The sequence below is a fragment of the Protomyctophum parallelum genome, assembly GCF_964188405.1.
Source record: "Protomyctophum parallelum genome assembly, chromosome: 4".
In the NCBI taxonomy this organism is placed as follows: domain Eukaryota; kingdom Metazoa; phylum Chordata; class Actinopteri; order Myctophiformes; family Myctophidae; genus Protomyctophum; species Protomyctophum parallelum.
The window spans coordinates 32,666,142-32,686,711 of NC_139700.1; the positions used below are offsets into that span (position 1 = coordinate 32,666,142).

At 42.9% G+C, this 20,570-nt stretch overlaps 1 protein-coding gene across 1 annotated transcript in view; it reads left to right on the forward strand.

The window, feature by feature from the left end:
• The window catches only part of LOC310857788 (neural-cadherin-like), a gene marked incomplete at its 5' end in the record, with an annotated part of 256,098 nt that overhangs the window by 159,707 nt on the left and 75,821 nt on the right, over nt 1-20,570 (forward strand). The window contains 8 exons of the mRNA XM_083763673.1: nt 312-595; nt 5,903-6,233; nt 7,092-7,481; nt 7,732-7,997; nt 9,664-9,809; nt 11,259-11,521; nt 11,908-12,126; nt 14,723-14,816. Coding sequence (XP_083619799.1) covers nt 312-595; nt 5,903-6,233; nt 7,092-7,481; nt 7,732-7,997; nt 9,664-9,809; nt 11,259-11,521; nt 11,908-12,126; nt 14,723-14,816 — 1,993 coding nt within the window. The remainder of the gene's footprint in view (nt 1-311; nt 596-5,902; nt 6,234-7,091; nt 7,482-7,731; nt 7,998-9,663; nt 9,810-11,258; nt 11,522-11,907; nt 12,127-14,722; nt 14,817-20,570) is intronic.

The window sequence follows — 20,570 nt, forward strand, 5'->3', positions numbered from 1 at the left end:
TAGTCCATGGCAAAATACAGTACATAGCAATTGGGTGTCCTTGACATGGAAATGTTTGAGACAGCTACTGCTCTTAATAAATAAATAAATAAAATGCCAATGAATATGTTCAATGTTTAGGGAGGTGGTATTGTGGAGTTGGAGGAACACTGACTGCTGCTTCACTTAACAGTCTTGTAATGTCGCTCTAATCAAGTTTCCATTCCACTAGCTTTATTAGCCCTATAAGGCAAATTGGTTTTCAGCATTAAATTACTCATTGAAATTCACATTCTCTGATTATGCTTTATTCCTCGTGCACGACCCTCCAGGGGCCAACGCCAAGCTGCGCTACCAGATCACGTCTGGCAACACCGGCGGAGTCTTTGACATGGAGCCTGAGGTGGGCACTATCTTCATCGCCCAGCCGCTGGACTACGAACGCCAGAAGAGGTACAAGCTCCTGGTGCTGGCCTCCGACGGCAAGTGGGAAGACTACGCGGCCGTGGTGGTCAACGTTGTGAACAAGAACGACGAAGCGCCCGTGTTCTCCATGAACGAGTATTATGGGTCGGTCACAGAGGAGCTGGACGGATCACCTGTGTTTGTGCTACAAGTGAGTTGGCTTTACAATGTAGGCATTTAGCAGACACTAAATCCAGAGAAATTTACAGTAAGCAACAACAACACAAGGTGATAAATAATATGTCCTCAAATACATAGAAATTGTCATCTAGGATCATAAGGACCATAAGATCAGACTTTGAAGATATTGGGGTGCCATACCTTTGGTTGCTTTTTAGGCTAACATCAGTGTTTTGTACTGCGGGCAGCAACCGGGAGCCAATGGAGAGTTATATATATATATATATACACATATGAGTATATTGCTTGGATAGGCTTTATGTGTAATTCATCTTCTCTTATATTGAATTCAGAGACCGCAGCAATTATATTTAAATTGGGTGGGGGTCGAGCCTTTTGAAAACCTTTACATTTGAATTCAACCACAAAATGGCAAAAACAGCCCATCTGTTGATGTTTAGCTATTTAGTCAGACAAAGTAGGACTTGTGTTTTTAACCATACGAACCCGCGTCCCTGTTCTGGGGCAAACATTCAGCGAAAATGGCTGATCGACAAATTCACAACGTATATTAACGTACATGAGCACATTGCGAACTTTCAGATCAGCTATTTTCAGCGAAGAGATTTGATGTAAAGGGAGAACAGCTAGGGGACCTAGTATAGACCTCTGGGGAACTCAATGAAGTATATAGGGCCTTAAGTGGCTAATAACGACTTGCCTGTAAAGTGACTTGGTTTTTCATACGGCAAAGTTAATTCAGTAAAGTGTTTTTTAATCTCTGCAGTTACAGGGAACACATTGCAGCAGTGTAGTCATTCCAGATTCGCACTTTCTTTTACAGAGTGCCAGGGTTTCCCCAGACTTATAGAGGCTTTTACTCCACTGTGGTGGATTTAGCATGGACTTTGAAAAACATTTAGAAGCAAATTAAAGACACCTGGAACGCAATCAGAAGCCATATGGAAGGAAAGGGGCTACTGGAGAATGCACGCACGCACGCACGGCACACACACACAAACATTGTATCTGTCGGGAGGAAACCTTGTGGGCTATATCCATGGGGCCAGTGAGGCACTGGGCCCTAGTGGTAAGAGGAAGGACTGCAGGCGGACGGTCGCGGACCCGTGGATTCATGACGAGGAAACCCGTGCAGCTGGGCTTTAACATTGAGCGCTCGTTTGCACTTCCGCATTTGGGCACCAAAATTTGGTGCCCAAATCATAGAGTATTAAAAGGATAGAGACTGATCTGGCGCGAAGCTCCGCCCCCTCCGCTATTCATGTCAGTGGAAGTTGCTCAGTGGCGTTTTGCTGCACGTCATGAATCCACGGGTCCACCTGCAGTCCTTCCTCTAACCACTAGGGCCCAGCGCTTCAACGTTGGAGTGCCTAGCTGGCCCCTTGGCCCAAATGCTGACATGAATAGCGGGGGGGGAATTAAAAAACTTCAGTGCACTGTGCCTACACCTGTTGCGACCGCAAGTCGCAACATGTGTAGGCACAATGCAAGGAATAAATGCATTCGCCATGTATCCGAAGGAAGTCTAATCCAATATTTTTTAGATTTCTCCAGTTTAATCCTGAGTTTAAGTTTAGTTGTGTTCAAGATCTGATTTTAGGCATGTTTAAGCCTCCAGGAAAATCCGTGTTGAGGTTCTTAATCCACTGTTTTTCATTAAAACGTCTTTGTCCTACTGTCCAGTTGGGATTGTGTTGAAGTCCAGCGCATTTTAGAGCTTCAATGCCATGAGCCATGAAATGTTGCACAAACCTTGTGGTTGTCTTTTTTCCATTGTTAATATTGTACCTGTGTTGTCCCAGCCTTGTACCTATTGTTTTACCCGTTTCTCCGACATATTGTAAACCACATTTGTCACATGTGATTAAGTAAATGCAGTTGCTGGTTCTGGTTGTTATTTGTTGTTTAATCTCTAACACGCGTTTTGTAGTTCTATTTTTGACTAATTGTTTGGGTTTGAAGTATTCTGGTCCCTCGCGTGCTGGTGTGTTGATTTCTTTTAGCTTGCTGTGTACTAGATAATCTTTAAGGTTTTTGTTTTTTCTGTAGGCCGATATAATTTTATAATCTTTTAGAAGATCATCCGTTCGGTTCTCAAAATTCCTTTTTATTCTGTTGTTGGCTAGTGTGCTCTGTGTTGAATAACTGGTTATCAGGGCCAATTTAGGGCCTGGATCTCGCACTCTTACTTCTAAGAAGGTACTTTGAGCTTTCCGGAGGAATGTCCTAGTGTAACCTCTTAGTCTGAGAGCCTTAAATAGTGTTTTACAAGCTATTTTGAAATCACTTCTTTGCGTGCAAATCCTATGGAATCTTAGTAGTTGTGATTTGACTATCCCTGTGTAAGAGTGTGTCGGGTGAAATTACGTTTTGTGTAATAGGGCGTAGGTGTCTGTTTCTTTAAAGAATACTTTTAAGTCTAGTTTCCCATTTGTGTTAAAGTTTGGGCCCTTGAAGATTGTTACATCAAGAAAGTCAATCCTTTCAGTGTGTGTCACACATTTTATCGTTATGGATCTATGATGGCTATTTAGAACATCAATAAATTCCTGGAATTCTTCTTTGCTATGTTCCCATATTCCAAAAATATCATCCAGAAACCTATAATAATGTGTTGGTTTAAGTCTGCATTTTTATAGTGCTGTCTGCTCCCATATGCTCATGTAAATGTTTGCATAAGATGGTGCAAATCGCTTTCCCATGGCCGTCCCTTTGATTTGTAAATAAAACTTGTTGTTAAAGGAAAAATCATTCTGGGTTAGATTTAAGTCTAGTAATTGGAGTAATTCCTCCTCTGGTCGATTTGTGTCTGGGTATTTACTAAAGACTTCTTTAACTGCTAGTAGGCCTGCTTCTGTCTCAATGTTTGTGTAGAGGCTGTCTATATCTATCGAAAACAAAAAGGCCTCCTTTCCTACTATAATAGCTTTAATTTTGTCCACAAAATCGTAAGTGTCTTTTATAAAACTGGGGTGTTTTATCGACAGTGGGTTTAGGAAATATTCAATAAACTCTGCTGTCTGATAAGTCTCACTGCCACAGTCCGACACAATTGGTCTACCGGGTGGATGGGGGCGGGGGGGGGGGAGGGGGGCGGAGCTTCGCGCCAGATCAGTCTCTATCCTTTTAATACTCTATGGCTATATCTTGCGCCACCCCTTATCCATTATTATCCCTAAACTAATTAGCCATTTCTTACTATTTAAAAAAAACTTTTAAAATAATTCAAATAGCTGATCTACAAGCTGTAGATCTCGATATAGATCGGCTAGTTGAACTATTTTAACAGGTTTTTAAAAATGGCAAATTAGTTTAGGGATAAGGGATTAGGGTGGTGCAAGATGGAGCCCTGTATCTCCAAAACCTTTGGTTCAAATTTGCAGACCGACTTAACCACTTTAACTTTCATGTGAGAAAAGAAGAAGCAAAAAGATAATAGTAAGAGAAATCTATGAAAATCTGGGAACTAAATCGTTACCAAGAAATTTCTTGACCAATGTGTTTCTAAATGTGTCTAATAACAACAACTAAAAGTTTGAAATTCAACTCCTGTGGGAAATTGAGTTATTAGCATAATATGTGACCATACCCATAACATCCTATATAAGGCCAAAAAGTCAAAATTTCATCATTCTTTAAGTAGCATGTGACATATGAAACTAGGGGTTTTTCATGATTCTGAATCCATTCCAAGCATTAGTCTTGCACAAAAAACACTCCTTGGGCTAAATTAGGCCATATCCACTTGACCAAATGTGCTGACCTCATCACGTTTGTGATGACGGCTATGGCCGTTTTCCTCCCAAGGAGTGTTTTTTGTGCAAAACTAATGCTTGGAATGGATTCAGAATCATGAAAACCCCCTAGTTTCATATGTCACATGCTACTGAAAGAATGATGAAATTTGGACTTTTTTTCTTTATGGATGTTATGGGTATGGTCACATATTATGCTAATAACTGAATTTCCCCCGCGAGTTGAATTTCAAACTTTTAGTACATGTTATTAGACACCTTTAGAAACACATTGGTGAAGAAATTTCTTGGTAACGATTTAGTTCCCAGATTTGTCAAATACCTGATAAAATGCCCTTAGGCCTACTATAACCTTTTTTTACAAACTGAGATTGTAGATTTGCTATTTTCGCTACTTTTGCAAGACACATTGTACAAGTACGGCATTAAAACATAAAATGATGAAATATGGAGATACACGGTAACAATATTCATTTGGGAGGTTTAGAAAAAGAACAACCTAGCTTAAGAACATAATAGGTAGGGGAAGGTAATGTGCTGACTGTGGAGTGGTGATTATGTAAATCATGAAGCGAGATGATTTGGGAAAAAAGAGGGGAAAAAATACATAATATATCAGGACAGGACACCTCTCCCCGAGTGTGTGTTTTGTATTAATGCCTTTAATCACAGTACAGCATGATGCATCACACACAAGCATTATATCAAAAGTAGCAGATCTACGAGCTCTGCCCTGCTCTGCCCTGCTTTACCCCTGAAATAAATGTCAGTTGAGTTTTCCCATTTTCCAATACTTTTACTTATACTTTACTACATCTCGGATCCAAATAGTACTTTTACTCCACTACGTTTATTTGAAAACTTTAGTTACTACTGTAGTTACTTTGTGGATTTTGATTATTATTACAAACTATACATTAACCACCTCATTTTGGCCATTTGAAAATAGTCGATCTACAAGTTCACAGTGGCTATTTTCAAAATATTTTATATTTTTTGAAAAAATCCCAGTTTTACTTTTTTTAAGTATATTATTTATACCAATACTTCTACTACTGAGTATTTCTATTTTGTAGTATTGATACTTTTACAAGTACCAAATGTGAGTACTTTTTCCAGTGTGTGTGCAGACCTAGAAGAACAATGCATTTGCTGTGGCCATGTTTTAACTGAAAAATAAAATCCTTGACCGTGGGGGTGAATACATATAGTTCCAGTATTTACTGTCTAGCTGGATAAGCAGTTCCAGTGCTTCAAATGGTTCAAAAGGTCAAATGGTGTCAGTGTTTACTGTTTACCATGTGGGTGGATTAATAGTTCCACATCAGTGATTTTCATTTTTCATTTCAAGGACCGCCAGTTTGATATGCATTAGGTCATGTACCCCCATTTGACAATTAAAACTCTAGGACCTCGATCTACACTGTAGACAATGTAACTCTTGTCTAGATGGTGTCCTCAGGACACAGAACCGTACGTGTCCGTTTGGACCTCCTCTGGTGGTTCACGGGCCCAAGTTGAGAAACGGCATTCTTAAATGATGTTTGATGTAATCTCTCCAGGTGACCGCCACCGACCCGGACAAAGACGCAGACCAGGGCGCCATTCGCTACTCCATTCACGGCCAGGGCGCCGAGTCCCAGTTCATGATCAACGACATCAGCGGGGAGATGTACGCCCAGCGGACCATGGACCGCGAGGAGCGCGCCGTCTGGCGCTTCGTGGTCATGGCCACTGACGAGGAGGGTGACGGGCTCACCGGCTTCACCGACGTCGTCATCAACGTGTGGGACATCAACGACAACGCGCCCGCCTTTCCCTGCTCGCCCGACGGGTGCCAGGGCAGCGTGGCCGAGGACTCCCCTCCCGGGACCTTTGTCATGGAGATGACCGGTATGTCATTTAGGTTCATTGATGGTCACCTGGTATCCTTTAGTTCCATGCACTGTTGTTTTTGGCAGCAAATTTTAGTTTTAGTCATAGTCATAGTCTCTTGAATAGTTTACATTTAGTTTTAGTCACATTTTTGTCACCTGGAATGTCTTAGCGTTAGTCTAGTTTTAGTCGACTAAATATAATTTGATTTTAGTCGACTAAATCTACAGTTGACTAAAGTGTATCTTGGCGGGCCTTGATGCCGTCGTAATGACTGTTTTTACACTTGCTGAAAATAGCAGATCTACGAGCTTGTAGATCGGCTATTTTTAGCAAGCAACCAAGTGTAAAATGACTAATACTGGATCTCTTGTCCATTAGTCCCTTCCTAATATTTTAGTCTAGTTTCTATCTGTTGACGAAATTGTCAATACATTTAGCTTAGTTTTAATTTAGTTTCAATTTAGTTTTCGTCAGTGAAAAAAGGTAGTCGACGAACATTTTTCGTCTTAGTTTTAGTCAACGAAATCAACACTGGTCAGATGCTAGGTTCATTGATTACTTGGTAGTTCCATGTTTGGTCAGATGCTAGGTTCATTGATTACCTGATATCCTAATCGTAGTATACATGTATGTCCATGTTGTTTAGACAGACTATATGCTAGGTTCATTGTTTACCTGGTATCCTAATCCTAGTATACTGTACATGTATGTCCATGTTGTTTAGACAGACTATATGAGGTTCATTGTTTACCTGGTATCCTAGTCTGAGGCCCGACACGGTTCTCTTCTCTCTGTACTCTATATTAACGTGATTGATTGATTGTACGTGGCTCTGCATGAGAGCTACATGGCTAAATGAATGCAAATTGACAGCGGTGGACCTGGACGACGCGGCGGTTGGACAGAACGCCATCCTCACCTACCGCATCGCCGAGAACGCCCGCAGCGCGGAGGGCGGCGCCGGAATGTTCAACATCGACGCCAGCACGGGCACCATATCGGTGGCGGCGGAGGGCCTCGACCGGGAGCTGGTGGAGAGGCACCGGCTGGTCGTGGAGGCCCAGGACGGCGGGGGTATGACGGGCACGGCCACCGCCACGGTCTTGGTGACGGACGTCAACGATCACGTGCCCAGGTTCAGAGAGGAGTGGTGCGGGGCCCGGGTGTCCGAGAGCGACGAGCCGGACACGCCGATCCTGGAGCTGAGCGCCGTGGATCAGGACAGCGGCGCGCACGGACAGCTGGCCTTCACCGTGGTGGCAGGTGTGACTCTGCACTGACACTATTGGCATTATGACCTAACCAATCAATGAATTACATTTGCAATTATTTGAATAATCGTGAAGCTATTTTTATTTTAAAAAAATGTTTATTTATTAATCTATATTAATCGCTATATTATTAAAAAATATTGATTATCGAAATTGTTTTATGATCGATGTAATCGATTATTTGTTACGGTCGATTGAATCGATCAGTCCGATTAACCTGCAACCCCCCCCTCCCCCTACAGGTGACCCCGAGCAGAGGTTCTACATGTCCAAGCACGGGACGGAGCAGAGCGCCACCCTGAGGCTGAAGAAGAAGCTGGACTATGAGAAGGCGAGCGAGCAGCGCTTCAACCTCAGCGTCCGGGTGGAGGACTCTGACTTCTCCAGTCTCATCCACTGTCTGGTGCTGGTGGAGGACCACAACGACAACGCCCCCGTCTTCACCCCCGCCTTTCACCTGCTGTCCCCGCTGCCCGAGGACGTGGCTGTGGGAACCACCGTCATCCAGGTTGGTTTGGTTACAGGGTTGTTTTTGGCAGCAAATTTTTTATTTGTTGACGAAATTGTCAGTATATTTAGTCTTAGTTTTAGTCATCATAGCTTAGTTTTCATTTAGTTTCCTTTTAGTTTTTGTCAGTGAAAAAAGGTAGTCGAAGAAATTTTTTCGTCTTAGTTTTAGTCGACGAAATCAACACTGGTTGGTTAACCATTATTTCTCTTAGACATTCCAGTTCATTTTTATCAACGAATCGGTGTGGAAATTTGGAAATGACTTTTTTATAATTAGCAAATTCAATCAAAATCAATTAGCCCTATTTAATACTTAATTCTAAAACGGGTAGTCCCAATACTTGATTCTGATTGGCTGGTTACCGTCACGTGACCGGTGTAAATTCCACCGATAACCCACTCCTTCAATCACTTTATATAATTCGCAGCCGATTCCACATCTCTGTAGCTGTACTGGGGAAGGGGAGCGCTTGATTGCTTTACAAACACATGCCGTGCGGGCGTGTAAAGCACCGCCCGGCTCATATGACTGTGAATGTGTGGCTCCCGGCAGCCCAGTAAAGACATCAAGCGCTATTCTCCCGTCACATAGGCTACTTGACGAGCAAAACCTATAATGAATAAGAAGGATAGTGCACGGAGGCGCGACCTAGGCTCCTGCGGGAGGTTTGCACATGCTCAGTGTAAACAGGAACTGCGATGATGGAGTGTTCCAGCAGAGGTGCTAGATAGAAAGCTCATAACTTGTGATGTACATAATGAGATCCAGAACAGTTGAGAATTAAACAGCAGCCACCCTTCCCCTTTCAAATGTTTTGTATCATCCACAGCACTTGAATGAACAGTATCCATGTTCCTTTGTCATTTCACAAAAATAAAAGTTTGACACAAGTACTAAAGAACATGGAAAATCCACAAAAGAAAATATACAAAAACATTAACATTTAGTGAATGTACTTGTCCTTTATCTTTGTCTGTTATACACAACATTTTTTCCACAGTTATGAAATTGATATACTTTTTAAAATAAAAACAAAATCAACTTGTACTATACTCTTTTTGTGATATCCTTTTTATTATTTCAGTTCAGTGTCAGCAACTCTCATGCACCTCTAGCACCTCTGTTGGAACACCTCATCATCGCAGTTCCTGTTTACACTGAGCATGTGCAAACCTCCTGCAGGAGCCTAGGCCGCGCCTCCGTGCACCATCCTTCTTATTCATTCTAGAGCAAAACAATGAAGTGATGTGGCTCTCTCTGGTGGCGCAAAGCGTAGCTACTTTTGTGAATTTAATCGTTTTATTAGGTTAATATTGCTATATGTTTGTAACCCTCCGCTCCGCGTCTGGTCTGCCTACGCCCCCAGCCATTGTAAAATACCTGGTAACCTGAGACCTCTCGTGGCTTATTGCTTAATCGTACTATAATGCTGCTGTTGCACGAATAGCAATACCTGATCTACAAGCTCACAACATATCACATTGCAAAGTGTTATGAGATTGTAGATTGAGATTTTTCAAATTTTCAAAAAACATTTGAAAGAAGAAGAAAAAATACATTCACTAAAGTCAATAGTTCTTTTTGTTTTTTGTTCAAATCAATTATCAATTGATAATTTTTAATAATCGATTACATTGATTGGTTTGACTGTTGCACCATACAGGTGGTGGCCAGTGACTCGGACGCGGGGCTGAACGGTGACGTCCTGTACAGCGTCTCGCCCGAGTCCGACCCCTTCGGACACTTCGCCGTCAACCGAGCTGGCGTGGTTATAGTCGCCAGGCCCCTCGACCGTGAGACCATGACAGGGTACGAGTAAGCTTGTCATAATTGCGATCATTTTGCATTCCATTCATCTCTCTATAAATGCACCACGTCTCTGTACATGTGTACGTCTGTACGTGTGTACGTCCGCGTTCCACCCCCGCAGGGAGTGCAGTGCCCGGTGTCGAGTCGGTCGGACCCACGGTTGTCCAGAACCCCCGCAAAAGGCTTCTGCCCGGGCTCTGGACAGGGCCCCTGCCCAGGCTCCATATATGGAGCTGGCCTGTCCTGACATCACAACACTCCATATAGAAATCTCCATATATGGGCATAAAAGGGTCACAGACAGATGGGTGGAATGCGTACTCTATAAATAAATTAAAACAACGCGTACTCTATAAATAAATTAAAACTATCCGCACACCATTTTCGGCTCCCAGAACTTTTTTTTACTGAAAATGGTGTGCAGATTTTTTTCATTTATTTACTTTAATCCAGCACCCTGCCTAGTAGGCACCCTGCCTAGTAGGCACCCTGCCTAGTAGGATGTGCATGTTCTTTTTTGGCTGTTATTTTCAGTCTCCTTTACCACTGGAACGGGTACTCTGACATGGGTACAACGGGTATTGCATAATTTGCCCCGGGTGGGGCATGGATCTCCAACTTCCATCTTTACCGACTCTGTGCTCTAGAGCCGGGTACTGGTCATTGTCTTTGTATAGAGCGTCGCAGTCCCTCCCCCTTTCAGAACAACGAGTGGCCCAGGAAATGGTTCTCCATTCATTTTCACCATAGGCGATTCCTAAATTATTTATTTAAAGACGGTTACGCCGCTGACAAAGCCAACTTGGATCGTGACAAATCATGACAATGAACACAATGTTTTGGGCCGATCAAATAATTTATAAGAAGAAAAACAACAAAGAAAGTGTTGTAACCTGCTGCTTTTTTCTACTTTCTAATTATTTGTTTGGCCCAAAACATTGTGTTCATTGTCATGATTTGTCACGATCCGAGTTGGCTTTGTCCGCGGCGTAACCGTCTTTAAATAAATAATTTAGGAATCGCCTATGGTGAAAATGAATGGAGAACCATTTCCTGGGCCACTCGTTGTTCTGAAAGGGGGAGGGACTGCGACGCTCTATAGCTTATAGAGCCTCAATATGTAACTTTATTTTTATGAATAAATATGTCTCCCTACTCTTCTATTGAGCCATTTAGATCGTATCAAAGGTCATGTCTCACCTACAGTAGATACTGGATCACCAGTTTTGACCTGATGGTCAAGATTTATCCCCTGAGCAAGCAGGGCAAGCTCTATTAGCTCAATGGTAAAATAATTCAGCACTTGCGAAAGAAACCGGGTTCAAATCCAAGGTACAGTAGAAGAGGAAAGTTATAGTGCAGCTTTAAGTTATTTGTTTACAAAGCTGAAAATAATTGCGATTATTCATCAACTCTAAAACGTGGTGATAATGGTGACAACCCTCTTAGGTACGAGCTGGTGATCGTGGCTGTGGACCGCGGCTCCCCGGCTCTGAGTGGCAGCGTCACGCTCCACCTGCCGATGCTGGATGTGAACGACAACGCGCCGGAGCTGGAGGCTCCCTACTCCCCCGTGCTGTGGGAGAACAGCCCCTCCCCCCACGTGGTGTGGCTCAACCAGACCTCCACCTTGCTGCACGTGGTGGACAGAGACTCCCCCGAGCACGGGCCTCCCTTCTCTCTGGCACTGCAGTCTCCACTGCACTCACAAGGTTCTTATTCATATAGTCATTTCGTTTTTGGTTTTTGGTTTCAGTTTCGCTTTGCTTCATTTTCAAAGTGTGTTTGCTAGTTTAGTTTGTATTTAGTTTTAGTTTAGTTTTCATTAGTTTTTGTGTTTGTGTTTTTTAATTGTTGTGATTTTTATTGTAATATGGGGTAGCCAAGGGCGAGATTCAAACAAGCTCAGAAAAATAGTGAAAATAGCTGATCAGATCAGTGAGCTTGTAGGCTACTGTAGATTGGCCATTTTCACTATTTTTAAGACTTCTGACAATTCTTGACAGCAAGCGGCGTAAATATTGATTAAAACATTTCAACTAAGGAGATTTTCTGTATGGTTTTTAGTTAGTTTAGCTAACTATAATAACTGTTGCAGACTTCCACCTGCGTGACCATGGGAACGGCTCGGCCACACTCACGGCCCTGAGGAGGTTCGACAGGGAGAGACAGAGGGAGTTCCACCTGCCGCTGGTCCTCACCGACAGCGGCCACCCGCCCAGGACGGTGACTAGCACCCTCACCGTCACCATCGGAGACCAGAACGACAACGCTCACCAGGCGGGGGAGAAAGACGTGTATGTCCACAGCCGCAAAGGTGAGAGGCTGTGGTTGTTGTTGATCAGCGTTCTTCAGTGGGGGACATGAATGAATGACAGGATTTTATTTTATTTATTTCCAACGCTACTTCGGTAGATCGGCATAATACTTTTTTTTCTCCAAACAGACGGTGTCAAATGTAACTATTTTTCACTCGCTCATCCCCTCGATTCCCCTGGTTCACGGAAGTAATTTCTCTATGGAGAATAACATGGGGTCATCTTAAAATCATTTCATATAAGCATTGTGGTCCAAAAATAAACAAGCTGTCTCTGCGTTATTGTCAGGGAGCTGTCTCTGTATTGTTTGCAACAGTCAGTCACTCATATATGATACAGTGTTTCTAGCGAAAATGTAACTAATTCAGTACCAGTAACAATAGCGTTTTCCCTCAGCCAGTCGATTCTTCATATCCATAATGAAACGGCCGGGATGACATATTTATTTTTCAAACACAGTTCTTATATGAGGCAATGTCAAATCCCCCTATGGGGATTACAATGCAAATTATATAAAGTAGGCTTAATGAACCCGTGGATTTGCGCCCTCTACCGATATTGACGTCAGACTTGGGTGCTCTATTGGGTGGTGACCAATCATGAGGCATACATGTTCCAAAAGTCACGGAGGGTGGCTCTAACGTCAGGCCTTCTGTAATCTACATAGTGACTGCACAGGAAAACCACAGCGTTATTATTAAACACCTCGTCTGCTTTTCTTCCTGCAACGAGGTTCTGCACCGCTGACAGACCATGAAGGAGCGAGGGCGTGGGGGGGATGGGGTGGAAGTGGGTGGGAGGGTGTTATGGGATTAATGGCACCACTGTGGGAGGAAAAGTTTTCATTCCGTGTCAAATTCATAATCTGCCTCCCCCATTATTAAGTATCAAAGTTTTGTCATGCAAATGCTTGTGTATTTGATCTTCTCTGTCTGCAAAGTTGCCAAAAACCCTGTCTAAAAGATAATCTGAAAACTGAGAACATTATATCGAGCACCATGGGTTGTTTACGCATCACCCTCAGGGTAAGCCGGTCAGGTGTTTTGGGCTCGTTAGTATTTTGATTGCATGGTCGTGCCACACGGCACAGTTTGGATAATTATGGTAAACACTGACACTGTGACTCATCCGGGCTGCTGTTGTTTTCCCACTTACCCAGCTGCCGTATTCTGGCACTGTAGGTTGATAATAACATAATCCATAGTCAGAGATAGGCCCACTTCCTTAAGCCCTGCTCTCTGTGAAGTGGAGCAGAGAGTCTCTTCCACTCAGGCGGCGGAAGGCTCCAACAGTTACCAAGGTACAGCTATAACTAGAACAGAACGTGAGAATGCAAGATAACGAGGGGTGGGGGGTGAGAGTAGCTGAAAGATAAATGTTGCTATCAGTGACATTTTGTTCGGAAAGAATGTGTCTTTCTTGGGTGCGTATACGTGTTGCTAAACTATACCGAATGTCCGTACAACTTACAAGTATGGTTGAAGTAGAGAAAGAAATGCAAAGCAGAATGCCCGCAAGGCCGCAACACTTCAGATTAAACAAAGGTGAATGCACGGCTCAATAACATCATGAAACTGAGAAAACAGCCAGCACACAATAAATATCCTTTCCATATATTTTAGTTTACTTCTCCACGGACAGAGCAACGGACACGCTTCAGGGTAACAGGTCTTCCTCAGCATATGGGAAGACCTGTTAGGAAGACCTGTTGAAACGCACGAGTTGTAGTCGAATTAGAGAAGTGGACATTTTTGAGGACCATTTTCCTGGCCCTCTATAGAAATGGTTGCTTTTTAGGATAAGTATGATTCGGGAAGTTATGATTCCAATTACGGTACGTTTTAAGAGCGGGTGACAGCCTGCCTATTTGTCTATGGGACTCGGCAACTGCTGGCGATAGGCAAAGATGCGATAGTCGAAAAGTGGATGGAGGACATGAAAATATATTTTCTACAACATTGTCCGGCAAAAGCCAATCAAATTCATGTGTTAGCCTTGCATAGCCACCCTTCATCTGCCTTTGCAATGCATATTGCAAATGCATTCAATGCAAATGCAATGCATATTGCAATTGTGGGGCCTAGTATTCAAATATGGGCGGGACATTGCAAAAATAAATCTAATACTGTGAGGGACTAAACTAATAACACGCAGTGATATTAGTATGAGTATCGCTACGCGAGGCTATGTGTTGCTTTGTTTATACCTTCCACGTGGAACGGTGATACGTTTACACTACATAAGGTAATGACAGCAGAAACGCCCACCCAGAGTCGCCGCTGTTCGCCCACTGTTAAAACGTGGGGTTAGGAAAAGATTCCGGCTGGGTTTAGGGTTAGGATTTGATCTTTAGAGGTTAGGTTTTGCAGTTGGACTCCCTATTTTATACTTAGTATTGTTGTGATGGCCCAACATCTATAGATCTGCTATTTACAACTTATTTTAAATGCTGTCCTAAACTTAGTAGAGTAATACAAACGTGTGTGTGTGTGTGTGTGTGTGTGTGTGTGTGTGTGTGTGTGTGTGTGTGTGTGTGTGTGTGTGTGTGTGTGTGTGTGTGTGTGTGTGTGTGTGTGCATGCGTTACCTTGAAAAGGACGGCTGGCCGCCGCGGCACTGGGGAAGGTGTACGCCCCTGATCCTGACGACTGGGATAACAAGACCTACACCTTGGAGACTCGTGCATCCAAGTAAGAACGCTCTGCTATGCAAACATATCAGCACTCCTTAAGGTCAATGCATGCTTTGATTGTCAGGTGTCAAAAGTAAAAAAATGTACAACTGTGAACTGCAGGCCAAGAGAAGAGGCAAATAATGTTACACAGCTCTGTCAGTACTAACAAATACAGGACAATTAATTAGGACAGACAAATAATATTTGCAAGCACATTACCCTATACCTATAGGAAGCTCAAGGAACAGGAATATCTAATAAGATGACCAATAAAACTGATAAAGACTAACGTCAATGTTTGCTACTAAACTAATACAGGACTAGAGCAAACATTTCCTATACGTCGAAGCAGGAGCAGTGTCTGCATGGGCCATGTGCCCATGGCAGGAGCAGTGTCTGCATGGGCCATGTGCCCATGGCAGGAGCAGTGTCTGCATTGGCCATGTGCCCATGGCAGGAGCAGTGTCTGCATTGGCCATGTGCCCATGGCAGGAGAAGTGTCTGCATTGGCCATGTGCCCATGGCAACCCTTTTAATACTCACTATGGGAATCACAGAAGTCACTTTGAGTCTGGTTTGTAGGCCATTCCAAGACAAGGGCCCAAAGAATGCAAGGCTTTTTTCCCCCCGCCTCAGATTTGATTGAGGGTACGACATAGCGCAGCCAAACATGTGATCTGAGATTGAGAGAGTTTTGGACAAGCTCGAATTTAGAGCAGATGTAAATTGGAAGCTTACCGAGAATGACTGTAAGTGAGAATATACCAGTGTAGCAACATGCGAGACGTTAAGGAGGACCACCGACCGACAAAGGCATACAGAGTGAGAGTACAATGATGAGTCCTATAGGGGTAATTGGTAATGAACCTCAATGCAGCATGAAAAAGGTAGCCTAGTGTTGAGGAACAGGCAAAGCGATAGACAGTATCGCAATAGTCAAGCTGCGATAGGAAGCAAACAGCTTTTTGCAAGAAGCATTGGAAACGCACAACTTCATTCTATAGTAGAAACTCAGTGTGAATTTCAGCTTTTTCGCCAGGCAAGGAGTCAATGTGGTATTTGAAATTTTGAAATTGAACATGTTGTCCAACCAGATCCTAAGATATTTGTACAATTCAACCATTTGAATGTCAGGCATCCTTGAGATGCCTGACATCTCAAGGATGTGAGGCATGCCAATGTCGAGAATATTCAGCGCACACATTTCAGGGAGCCCACGAAGGCCATGGCCGTCTTTGTTGCCCCTCAGTCTGGCCTTGTGACCCCTAGGTCACATGCCCTGAGGCCACAGGGGCCTTATTGCCCCAGCTGACTGTCTCTTTCTTGTCAATATGTACACCAGTGTCTGTTTCTTGTCATGTAGATATCTGTGTCTTTTGTTGAGATTCTGTATTATTTACTCCCCATCTTTATTTTTATTTTATTTATTTTTGCGGCTTTGAGACACGGCCCAGGCCCATCTTCAAACCAATCCAGTAACTTTGATTGGTGCAGGGCTGAGCATGGATCAGATTGTATCATCTATTTATTTCCCTGCAGATAGTCTACATATTACTATATTTGAATATTTGAAATCATGAAACCCTTAACTCTAAAATTCGACGAATTCTTTCAATGAACTAAAAGCGTGTGTTATGTGATGGCCTATCCTGCCCTGGCATTTGTCCAAAGGCAAAAATGAAGGAACTCCAGGCCTGATTCCACGTCTACATTCTCAGAATGACATATCTGTCAGGGCCCATTTAACCAATTAAAACCAGGAAAGCATCAGTGTCACTTTGAATTTGAACTAAATATAGGATTTGGAAGAGTGGTTCTCAAAAATAGCAGATGTACAAGTGTGAGCTTGTACAGTACAATCTGCTATTTTTCTTCTCTTCTTGGGGTCCCCATGGCACAAAGTTTGAGAATCACTGTTTTAGGAGGCATTTGTAGAATCGGCTGCTGCTCCTGTCGCTGAAAACATTGTATGTCCAAAACTATTACGTTTCAGGAAATGGGAAAACAAAAATACTAGTTACTTTTGATTGGATAAATATTTACAAAACACAGCCACACATATGAGTACTTCACCCCCAGCCAAATGCCTTTTTTCGATCCATTACTCACTGTGAATACCTGATGAACCGAAGAAAGTAACAAAATACAAAAGAACAAGCCTATATCAGAATTCTGTTTATAAAACACCAAAGCAACTCTCACAGAGCAGTGTCCAAGTGTCCATTTTCTCGTTACTTCCAAAACACTGCATTTTCACGGAAACGTTAATATTCTAAACATTTCCTGTCTGTGTAAACAGTGTCGTGCAGCTGTGCCTGTGTTGAGTGCGTGCTTCTGAACTCGGCTCACTTTGAACACCACATGAAAGTCAAAACTGTTAACATTTGCATTCATTAAGTCAAACGTCAACTGCCTGACTTTAGGAAAAAATAAACATTGTGACTGTGGTGTGACTGTGATGTTCAAAGAAACATTGTGACTGTACTATACATGTTTAATAATCATGTTAGGCTAAAAGTATTGCTGTTATCTTGTTTTATTCACATCAGTGTCGTGCCAGTCACATCTGTCTATCATCTTCCCCCGTCCTCTTGAATGCAACTCCCTGCTTGCTTCATCTGCACTAGCTAGGCTATAGAAATATCAACTAGAAATACAGTCTCGCTGTCTTCTGCCTCCGCCAACCAGTTGCACTTAATAACATCTGTGTCTGACCTATACCTAGCCAGTAGCCAGTTGAGTGTCTACACCAATGGTTCTCAACCTGTGGGTCGGAACATGATTCTTTTCAGGGGGGACCCAGATGATAGTGAAGTGACAATTTTTAATACCTTAAAAGGACAACTTTAGTTTTTTTCAACCAATTTTCATGTCTTAGGTCATTATTAGAGAAAGTAAAGGATGATCTCATTTGCTGCATTCTTTTGTTTAAACGATTGTAGCTATTTTTGACAGAGGGGCGGGACATTCAAACAAGTTTTACAACATTTTACGGCGATTTCTTTATTATTACTTACTATTCTATTTATAGTGACTCATAGGAATAGACTACGTGACAAACAGGTATAGTCTGGTGACCACCAGAGAGACGGGTGACAGCCGGAATGTAGACGGCACCCGGGAGCAGTATGGGTTAGCGCCCCAGCCTGCGTCTTCCGTGAGAGGGAAGCCCAAGAAACCTTCGGTGAGGCTTTTAGGAGGGCCATTATAATCCACCACACTTGAATGAAGTGCCTGGTGCTGGGTGTCTGGTGCAATGCACAGGTCGTAATGGGACTGATCGAGGGTAGTTACTGGGACGTAAGTCGGGACTTGATCATCCCGGCTGGGTCACCTGAGTGAGGGGTATGATTTTTGAGAGACCTGAAACCCTGATGACCTTTGGATACATCACTGAGGATACGTCCCAGGTGCAGCCATGCAATGTTTTCTTTAGTACTATAATCCTACTAGACCCCAGCAAATGACATCTGGCCACAAGAGATAACGTTATCTATTGAATGTGAAAGGGTAGGTGACAAACCAACATATTGAGCCTATGACACACAGTATGGCATCCCCTAGTCAGTTGTTCGTTCAGACACATGGAAAACAACTACTGTGGCGAGATGCAATTTCCTGGGGTCTAGTATAGGACTATAGTTCATAATAAAGAAATTGTCGTAACATTTTGTAAAGAAATGCATACTGCGTACTGCATACTGCGTAGCGTGACACCAGTGACAACCAGGTCCAAACATTGTCCGTTGAGTTCACAAACAAAGATTATTTATTAGCCCATCTGTCACCTCAGCATACAATAAATACTTACGTAAATAAACCACTACAGCTCAAAGAAACACAGTTGAAAACAGTGTGCCTCTGCCAATCAACAACACCTGCTGCTTGATTGGCACCCATTAAATACTCATTTAATGGGTTTGAGAACCAAATCCTACTCATTTAATGGGTTAAAGCAACCTGGGTCTTGCCCACGCCCTGTGCGTTGACGTCATCAAATGAGTACTAAAATACTACTAGACATCATATGGCTCTTAGTACACGTATTTAGCCACTTGTTCGAATGCCCCCGCCCCCTGTCAAAAATAGATACAATACAACGCTCGTCTTTTACTTGTAATGGATATTTTACAATGCTAAATAGATTGCCAAATATATGCATTATTGTGTATTGTGTATTTTAGCAGTATTTATATTTAAGCAAGATGAAGAAAGTCTCCAGCACTTGGATCCCCGCACACAGTGACAGCCCTCCATGTTTACGCACAGACATAATACTCTGTAGGTTACGTGTTTCCTTAACTTAAGCAATTGATTAATGTGCTCATCTGACCATATTTCGATGAGGGCATATTTCTCATTCGATCACGTCTATTCACAGTAAAGGGGACATCTCGCTGCGTAAAATATCCCTTCTCCGTCTCCAACTTCACTCCTCATTCATCCGCCACATTGTCTGCTTCCTTTCCTTTATTTGATGCAATTGCATTCCCACCTGCACCGAATTTAATTCAAGTGCGATTGGAAGCAAAGCGAAACCCCCGTTTTTTGGCGGAGTAGAATGGAGGAATGCGGTTCTTTGATGCACATTATATGCAATCGTGCAGCAGGATTCGTTTTAATCACAGTAAAGCTTTCTGGTGTGAAGGCGACCTTACTTGTTATGCTGCTGAATCTTCTCAATAAATTCTCAATAGTTCACCCTGAAGAACTTTGTCAATCCTTCATTTTTGGAGAAAAAAAATGGTCCTTTAAGAAACCAGAAAAAAATCGAGGCGTTGTGAGCTTGTAGATTGGCAATTTTTACCCCGGCCCCCAACCTAGCCAAACTAACTGTAATGCCCCAACTCCTACAATTCCAAGTGCTTCCCAATTGAAATATGATATTTTGGGGGGTCCCCAGTACAAGTGATTATTTTGGGGGATCTCCAGTTAAAATATGATTATTTTGGGGGGTCACTTTCAGAAAGGTTTGAGAACCACAACGGAATTATTGGACTTTGGCGGATGTGTACCGCCCGAGGAAGTGTGGAATGGAATGGGCCAACTGTAATTGTATCAATCAGTGGTTCCCTACCTACCCTCTTACATACGTATACAGTATGTCACTGTAGCATGCCCAATAAATTGATGAGACCGTTTTGTAATTAAAGCTCTACCCTTTATTGATATACACCCATGTACGTATATGAACAAGAATAGCCTTGCTGGGTCTACTGCTTGCCATGCGTTTAAAAGGCCTTCATAACTAGACATGTTGAGCCAGTCTCTCTCTCTCTCTCTCTCTCTCTCTCTCTCTCTCTCTCTCTCATATCTGTCTTTGGTGGTTTTCTCTGCTGGCATTGTGTGTGTAAAGAGGAGAATACAATTAGACAATGGGAAACACCTGCAGTTCAATTAACCCTGGCACTGCTCCCATGAGTCATCCCCCCCCCCCCCCCCCATTTCCACCACCATCTGTCTGGGCTATGGGACCAAGCCTGCGATTACAGATCATATAGCCCGTGGCGAAAATCCAAATAAACCGCTTAAATGTGGGGGAAGTTATAACGGCTTCCTCACTCTCTGCATATGACCAGTTGGTAAAGCCACACTGGGTAGGACAGAGTTTTGCTCATTTTATAGTAGCATATGTAGTGAAGGAATGGAATGTCCTTTGACCGCCCGCTACACCTAACCTAGTTCATCCTATACTTCATGTTGAGTACATGAGTATTGTCTTATTTAATGAAGCAACATTTCGGTCTCTCCGGAACTTCCTCAGGTCCGG